Raw genomic sequence first — 9,131 nt, 5'->3', positions numbered from 1 at the left:
ATTAAATAGTAAAACAAGTTCAGGGGTTTACAATTTACCTTCCCTTAAAGAAATTTCGTCATCGAAATTTTTCTTGAATTCCTCACGTGAATAGGTGCATATACTTTTTTTCATCTGATTTTTAGGTTCCCATATAGCTTCTTAAACTTCATTATTCCTCCACAAGACTTTTACTAACGAAATAGTCTTGTTTCTCAACACCTATTCTTTCTTGTCTAAAATATGAAATGGCTCGTCTTCATAAGACAAATTTTCCTCCTAATGCACTAGCTACTCTTGGAGAATATGAGTAGGATCGGGTACATATTTTCATAACATAGATACATGGAAAACAACATGTAATTTAGATAACTCAGTAGGTAACGCTAAACTGTAAGCTGCTGGCCGTGTGCGTTCAATTATCTTGTAAAATCCTATATATCTGGGACTTAACTTACCTTTCCTATCAAACCTGAGTATCACTTTCCATGGAGATAACGTTAGGTATACTCGATCTCCGATCTTGAAATTCCCTTATTCTCTTATTTACATAGCTTCTCTGTCTATCAAGAGCTATCTTCAGATTTTCTCTTATTAACTTAACATTTTCTGTTGTGGTCTGAACCAATTCTGGTCCTATCAACTGTCTTTCACCAACCTCATTCCAGAAAAAATGGAGTTCTACAGAATCTTCCATACAAAGCCTCATATGGTGTCATATCGATGCTGGAATGGTAACTATTATTATAAGCAAATTTTTCCAATAGCAAATGTGTATCCCAACTACCTTTAAACTACAGTACACAAGTTCTCAATGAAGGGATCGAATCTAGTAGCAGAAGCATTCTCGTGTGAGATCGCCTTGCATCCCACGATTTCATTTTTATATTAAACTAAATTATTGTACTAGACGAGATAGATAAACACGTAAACTAGCATTCTATTGGGGAAAGGGTTAGAATGGTTTTTACCTTTGTAGGTTCCCCAAGTGTCACGAACAATCCTTTCCAAGGTTCCAACGAACAGATCTTCAAACGTTCTTGATCCCGAACAACTCCTTGAGAAATTTCGAACACTATCACTAGAGTTACCTCGTTATTCTCTAGGATTCCAATAGAGAGATGTGTCCAACTTTTGGGAGAGGGAGAGGAGAAAAGTGTTTTGAAGAGTAGAGAGGATTTGGCCTAGAGAAAATTTTGCACAATAACACTAAGAAGTTTTGTATTGTCAGAGTTTCTCTACAATAAGAATTGTGTATTTAGTGCATTCCCAAAGGGACATGGGGAGGTCTTTATATAGAGAAGGATCAAGCTCTTTCCCAATATATTTTTCTTTATTATAATTAATTAAATAAAATTTATTTATTTAATTATCCCATTTAATTAAATAACACTTATTTAATTCATTATCTAAATTAAATAACACTTATTTAATTTTAATTTGTACAATAATTAAATAACATTAAATCCAATTTAATATATATATTTAATTATCACATACATCCCATGTATATGTGAAAAAACTATCTATTAATTAATTCTTTATGAATCTAATTCACGTGAGTTATTTTGAATCTTATTCAAATATTACTCTCCAATTTAATTATAAATCATATTCATAATTAATTATATATTGATAATATTAATATATAATTTGCTCAAATTAATTTGAATAATTAAAATTATCCCTTTTAAGTATCCTCTAGTAAGTTAACGAGGGGACCTGGTGGAGCTGTAGATCAGAAACTCTAACGATATGAGATTAATTGATTAAACTCATTAACCAAGTTAATCAATATTCGTTAATTATAGGTACACTCCACTAAAGACTTACAACTGCACTCTTCTCATTATAGATATATTTCAGTGTCCACGGATATGGACCAATACCAGCAAGTTAGTCCTTCATAAGTGTTCATAACTCCAACTGGGTCAAATTACTATTTTACCCTTAGGTTACCTCTAGCTTCTTAAATACCAGTGCTCCTCTAATGAACAACCTGTTTATGGTTTAACCAATAAACAGAAATCCTCTCGGGTCAATAAGAGGGTAGGGCTTTTTGTTGAAGTCCCGGAGACATCACTTAAGAGAAGACTCATATACTTACCCTTAAGGAGGGAAGAAATGAATTCCATCTTGTATTATTCTTTTCCCAGCTCCCCACTCGATCTTGTCCCCAAAATGGTAGGCATATTGGGCCGGTGAACTGGTCACTCTCACCCATGCAAATAAAAGGACAATTTCTCGTGAATAAGAGTTCATAATGTACTTAGAATTAAGATTAAGTCGCATAGGTAATCTTATTAAAATAGAAACCTGACTAGTCAATGGTGTTACATCTTATTTACCCATGAATGTCTCCATATACAATTCAAGACTCATAAGGATTTCTTGGATGCTAATTTATTGGATTTAGAGTTATCTAGACAAAATAGACAACAATAAAGACAATAACATTTATTGATTTGACATCTGTAATTCTTTATTGATGATGGTCAATTAAAAAATTTACTATATACAAATTTTAGGGCATAAAACACAACACTTAGCATATCTTCTAGAGTCTAAACTGTTCATACTAACTGTCCATCCACCTATAGATAAAAGGCTATACTAAAATGCAACTTAGTACCAAGTGCCTTTTGCAAACTAGGCCAGAACTTTGAGGTAAATATTGGATCTCTATATGATATAATGGATACTAGAGCTCCAAACTCTCTCACAACTTGATCAACATATAACGTAGCCAATTGCTTAAAAGTAAATGATGCTCTAACAGGAAAAAACTTCACCGTCTATGTCATTCTGTCCACTATTACCTAAATACTGTCATAACTGTTGGGTGTCCTGGGTAAACAAAATAGAAAATCCATGGTCACATGCTCTTATTTCCATGCAGGTGCTAGAAGCAAGTCTCTGATGTACTGGCTTAATTTACTGGCAGATCAAACATCTATCAACATGACTAGCTGTCTTTCTTCATTCCCGACCACTATTAAGACTTCTTCAATGTCCTGTACATATTGGTGCTACCTGGGTGCATAGCATAGGTTGAATCATGTGCCTTCTCTAGCACTACATTTATCAGCAGCTCATCGTTAGGAACACATAACCTGTCATCCTTCATCAAAGCTCCATCTTGTCTCAAAACAAAATCTGATAATTGTTGTTTAACTTCTTCAATCAACTTACTATGATCATCATCTACCATTTGATCCCTAATGATATCATCTACTAGTAAGATGTGATTCGGAGATGAACCAAGTGGAAGCTGGTGGGCATGTGACAACTTGAGTTCATGAGGGACATATGAATGAACCGATATTGAATCTTAATGAGAGGGATCCTGAGGATGTGAAAGTATTGTTAAGAAAGACTTAAAAGAATTGAAAGTTACTACATATACCAACAAGTTGCATCTTCCTTTTCGGTGGCTTAATCATAGGAATTCCAAAGTTAAGCATGTTTAGCTTGGAGTGATCCTATGCTGGGTGACATCTTGGAAATTTTCTTCAGAAGCATGTGAGTGAGGACAAAACATGCTAAAAGGACCTGTGTTTGTTTGTGGGGACAACTTTCACTTTTAGAAGCATTCAGGTAAGTGAGGATAATGTAGCTAGGTCGCAGGGGAATGCTGAAGTCATCAGGGGCCGAATCCAAATTTTGAATCCTAGTTTGAAACTTGGGCCTGGGGCGTTACAATACATGTTCTCCAAATTGGCTCCTTGTGGGTACTTCAATATGTTTAGAGTATGAAAAAATTCAATGATTTTATCAGCTGCAATACCCTCATTGATCCTCCTCTATCAAATGGTAGGTCTAGTTTTTATACACTCCTCAATGGGAAGACCACTTCTTGACTCATTCCACAAGAATGCTTACTACAATTACATCGGATCATTTTCCCTTGGTTATGGAAGCAATGCAACTCGGGTAGGGTCCTTGGCGTTTCCGCTTCAACAATATAAATCTGGAAAATATCAATTTCAACAGGACTATTTGTGATTGGTGGAAAAACACCAGCTAAAAGAGGGTAAACAAGCTTGACTTAAGGAGATTGATAGAATTGATCTTTTAGAAGCAAACAATCAAATAAGTGACCTCGATAATAGTCATAGGATTGCTTTCAAAGCCGATCTTAGCGAAGCTGCATTCAAAGAGGCTTGTCGTTGGACTCAAAGATACAAACAGAGGTGATTTTTTTAAGGTCATGAAAACACTGCTTTCTTCCACAAAGCTTGTACTACCAGACAAAGACGTAACTGTATAACAAAAATCATGATCTAAATGGATCCAGCTGTACTACAAATAGTCAGATTTAAGATGTCTACATAAAACACTTCAAAGACATTTATATAGGGGAGGACAAGGAAAATTGGCAATTCAAAATTCATAATCTCAATTGGTCACCTATTAGTCAGACTCAGAAAGAGAAGCTTTGTGCCCCTTTCAGTGAAGTTGATATACGAGAAGCCCTTAAATTTGTTGGAAATAATAAGGCGCCTAGACCTGATGGTTTCACTATCGAATTTTTTAAAAAATCATGAAACATCTTCAAAGACAATATTATGGAGGTGTTCCTAGATTTTTTTCAAAACATTGTAGTAAACAACAATATAAACAACACATATATTGCTCTCATTTCTAAAAGAGACGAGTGTTGTAGGACTACAATTTATAGGCCAATCAACCTTATTATATCTCTATACAAAATCCTTGCCAAGACTGAGGCTTAAGCAAACTTTTCCAAACACAATTGTTCAAAATCAATTGGCTTTTGTCAAGGGAAGACAAATTATGGATGCTATTCTTATGGCAAATGAAGCTATAGACTATTGGAGGGTCAAGAAAGAAAAAAGGCTTTGTGATAAGGCCAGATATTGAAAAGGCATTCGACAAAATTAGCTTCAGATTGCTGTTCAAAAAAGGATATCTCCTAAAATGGAGAAAATGGATCCATCCTTACTTAACCAAAGTTCAATTTTCCATCCTCATTAGTGGAAGACCCCGGGGCCGTATCAAATGAAATAGAGGCATTAGACAAGGTGATCCTCTTTCTCCTTTTATTTTTGTTATTGCTATGAATTACTTGAATAGACTATTTCACAATCTTGAACAACCGGAGAAAATTAAAGGAGTTCATTTCTCCGAGGATTGCCATATTACCCATTTACTTTTGCAGATGACATTCTGATTTTTGTGGAAGACGATGATTATTTATAGAATATCAATTTTGTAATAAAGTCTTTCAAACTAGCTCCAGGCCTTAACATTCAATCTAAACAAATCCTCCATATCAGCCATCAATGTGAGCAGGGACAGAGTTGATTCCGCTACAAGCATATGGGGAATCCCAAACCAATTCCTCCCTATTGCTTACCTGGGAACACCTTTGGGAGGCAAAGCACAAACTCATCTTTCTGGGATAAAGCGTCTAAGAATATACAAAAAAAAAACTTTGCAACTGGAAATATTCTTACATCTCAAAAGGGGGCAAGGGTACTCTCATTCAATCTACCCTTACTAGTCTCCCTACATATTCAAAGCTCCCAAATAAGTTTACAAGGATATTGAAAGAAAATGGAGAAACTTCCTCTGGAAAGATAACAGTGAAGAACACAATAGCAGAGGCTACAATACACATTTAGTCAATTGGGAGACAATCACTACTTCTAAGGCAAAGGGAGGCCTAGGCTTAAGCAAGATGGAGGTCTCAAATTCTGCCTTGCTTTATAAATGGTTGTGGCATTTTTATAATGAAGATGATCCTCTTTGGAAAAGATTGATTAGAGCTAAATACAACCAATCATATCCGGGTGAAATTCCCTCCTTCAGTAGATATAGCAGCTTAAAATCCCCTTGGAGATCCATCATTAAAGGCATCTAGTGTTTCGATATAAACATTTCTTTGAAAGTGAACGATGGTGAAAGCATCTATTTTTGGAAAGGAAATTAGAATGAAAAGAGTCCCTTAGCCAACTCTTTTCCAAGAATCTATGCTATATCTCGAATTCCAAATGAAACAATAAAGGAGGCCTGGAACTTTTATATTATGGATTGAGATATTCAACCCAGAAGACCCTTTACGGAGAGAGAGCGTAAACAATGGAACAATATGAAGAAGCACCTAAATATTCCTCAATTTGACAGAGGTATTGACAAGTTGATGTAGAAGTGAAGCGATGATGGAGTTTTCAAAGTCTCATCTACAAAAGAGGTCAGTATCAAACAATCTATGGGACTTAGTATCAAACAGTGTGGGCTGGCAAAACATAAATGATACTATAAAGGATCTTTGTGCAAACCTTTGCCAGACTAAGTACAATGAGAGAAAAGAGATTATCGTCTTTAATTTGGTGGCTACGATTCTTTGAACAATCTGGAATGAAAGAAACAATCGAACTTTCAAGGATTTATACAAAAACTCCAACAATTTATGGGGGAAGAGATCAGCTCTATTACGAGTGTCTGGACTCATAGAAACAAACTTTTCAGACAATACACCCCTACTCAAATTCCTATCAATTTACACGCTTTCTGTAATATTTAATTTTCACCCTTTGCTTTGCTATGGGCTTACCACTAGCCTGATGAGCTACTTCTGCTTTATACTCTCTTGTACTTAATGATATATCTTTTTAGAATATGATGAGAATGCTAAGGTGTATACTTAGTGGAATGTTCAGGTGTACCTCTTGAATTTTGGTATCCTTTTCTAAAACTGCGTAAATTGAATCGTCTGTTATGAGACTGTGTATCAATTCTTAATACATTACAAGAAATCCGGACTTTGATATCGATTGAAAAAACTAAAAATGGATATATAATGTTAGTTTCTTAAAAAAAAAATACGGATCTTTAATGGCGGTTTTAAACTAACATTATAGGCATACCTATAATGTCAGCTTAAAACCGACATTGTAGGTGATCCTAAGTTTTTTAATCCCAAGATATTTTCTTAATCTTGATTTTTTGTTTCCCTCCAACTGTCATTTTCATTTCCCTATCAAATTTATTTCTTTTTTAATTTAGGTTTTTATTTTTAGAAAAGAAAGTCTCCCACTCCCTCTTCCTTTTCCCTATCTCTCCCCCTCTCCTCCTCCTCACGTTACCCCTATTAAACCCTTCCCCTTTGCACGTTGTTGCAGTCCGACCGACATATCCACAACCTGCAACGATCAACGATTGTACAACAACCACCAGCCAGCGACGACGACTGTGCTTCTTTGGCGAACGTGAGCAGTATAACAGTAGCATTTTGCTCCAACGAACGTGAGCAATACGACGACGATGCTTCACTGGCGATGACAACATTAGCATTTTCTCCTATTCAGTGCGTTTCAACACTTTCTCTTTGAATTTCGACATTAGATTTGAAATGTCCACTTCATAACAATTCTAAATATGTAGGATTAAGTGAGTTTGGACACAAACCAATAAGGTCTCGGGTCTTTTTGGGTGAGATTCAGTGGGTATATCACTTTAAATCCTTTTTCGAACTAGTTTAAGATTCTTTACATTGGTCTCTAATGCTAGGGAGCTTTTAATTATAGATTTGGAATTGTTTCAGAGTTATTCAAACATTTTTTAGTAAGAACCCAAGCCTGTTTTGTTGAGTGTTAGTGTTAAGGTTCACTTGTATTTTATATGCTTAATATTTAGTAATTAAATGGTTTTGAGTTTTGGGTTTTGGGTTTTGAGTTTTGGGTTCTTTTTAATTTCTTCTATTCTATATCGTTCTGTAATATTGTCTTTTCCTCTTGTGTGTTCTATTCTCTTTAAAGATTGCTTTCATTTGACTTATATTTAAAAGTTTTTATGGATCTTCCTCCATTTCCCTTTGTTGATTTAATCGGCAAGGTCAATTTTTATTATATTAGACAGTGACAATCATTACTTTATCTCATGTTTCTAGCTTGCAAGTTTTCAGATTGTTCTTGACTTTGTGTCTTCATCAACTTTTCTTTATATATATTTGATGGGCTTTGACTGCTTGGTATATAGGAAGAGTTGTTTTCTAGGTTGGATTTGAATGTTTCTTGAATTCACTTATGTGCTTCTTTCAGTCATTCTTGAAGATTTTTATTTTGCTGTATGTTTAAAAGTCTGATGTTTCTTGTTAAGTTATCCATTTGAGGGAAGTTTGTAGTTAAAAGGTCCCTTTATCTTTCTCTAGCCTCCTTGTCAATGATAGTACAAGCATTTACTGGTATGAAAGGATTGCTGATAACATTCCTTCACCTGATAACATTTCTTATCTTTCTCCAGTCTCCTTATCTTTATCTTTCTCCAGCCTCCTCAATTATGGAGGGATTACTGGAAATTATGCTCAGATCGACGCTGCGTATGCAGCATTGGCAGATGCTGGATATCAGAAAACTGAAGTCATAGTTATAGAGACCGGTTGGGCTTCCCATGTGGACGAAAAGGAAGCTGCAACAACTGTGAATAATGCTAGGATATTTAATTACAACCTTAGGAAGAGGCTTGCTAAGAAGAAAAGAACTCCCTTCAGGGCAAAGAATGAATTGAAGGCATATATTCTCGCAACATTCAACGAAAATCTGAAGCCAGGGTTGACTTCTGAGAGAAATTTTGGACTTTTTAAAGCTTATAGGACTATATCATATGACATTGGATTTCATGGACTCAGAGCTTCTTCTTCAGATTGTATTTATCTCTTAAGGTATGTAATTCACAACAGCATATGAAAAATGTTATATCTGTTGAAACTATGTTATTCCCTTCCCCCGTCCAAATTAATTATTTTTGCATGTTCATGGGCTCATCATGTGGTTATTTTGAGAGGTAGTTGTATGTATGTGTTTGTAGACTTTATGCTTGAGTTGTTTATGGTTCTTGAGTGCCATTGAGGCAGCTTTTAAATTGTTGTATAAACCTACCTAATCAACGTACTGAGATGATTATATTTTTGATATGGGTGTTCTGTTTGTATCTTGTTGGAGTTAAACAACCTACTTCGTAACTGTTGATTCTCATGTGTGAATGATATAATATTAGCCTTTAAGAGAGTTAAACATACATGACTAATGTCTTTCGTTGAAACTGGCAGAACAAGAAAGGAAATAAAGGAGGCAACGGTGTTCATTAATAAAAGTGAAAATTAAAATTGACAGATTATTTATATAAAG

At 35.0% G+C, this 9,131-nt stretch overlaps 1 protein-coding gene across 2 annotated transcripts; it reads left to right on the top strand.

Moving 5' to 3' along the window:
• Positions 1-7,017: 7,017 nt before the first annotated feature.
• LOC120083442 (glucan endo-1,3-beta-glucosidase 11-like) lies at positions 7,018-8,917 on the top strand. 2 transcript variants are annotated; one of them, XR_005483424.2, is made up of 2 exons: positions 7,018-7,312; positions 8,248-8,917. XR_005483424.2 is itself a non-coding variant. In XM_039039204.2 (2 exons), the coding sequence occupies exons 1-2, from the start codon at positions 7,284-7,286 to the stop codon at positions 8,688-8,690; spliced, it is 447 nt and encodes a 148-aa protein (XP_038895132.2). In that variant the 5' UTR covers positions 7,024-7,283; the 3' UTR covers positions 8,691-8,917. The 2 variants fall into 2 exon arrangements, 1 of the variants encoding a protein (XP_038895132.2); XM_039039204.2 differs by having other exon boundaries at positions 7,024-7,312; positions 8,273-8,917.
• Positions 8,918-9,131: the final 214 nt, after the last annotated feature.

Source organism: Benincasa hispida, chromosome 8, assembly GCF_027475165.1.
Source record: "Benincasa hispida cultivar pf3 chromosome 8, pf3_genome.v1.1, whole genome shotgun sequence".
Lineage (NCBI taxonomy): Eukaryota > Viridiplantae > Streptophyta > Magnoliopsida > Cucurbitales > Cucurbitaceae > Benincasa > Benincasa hispida.
The sequence above is the reverse complement of the archived record's forward strand: the minus strand, read 5'-3'. Positions and strand labels throughout refer to the sequence as shown.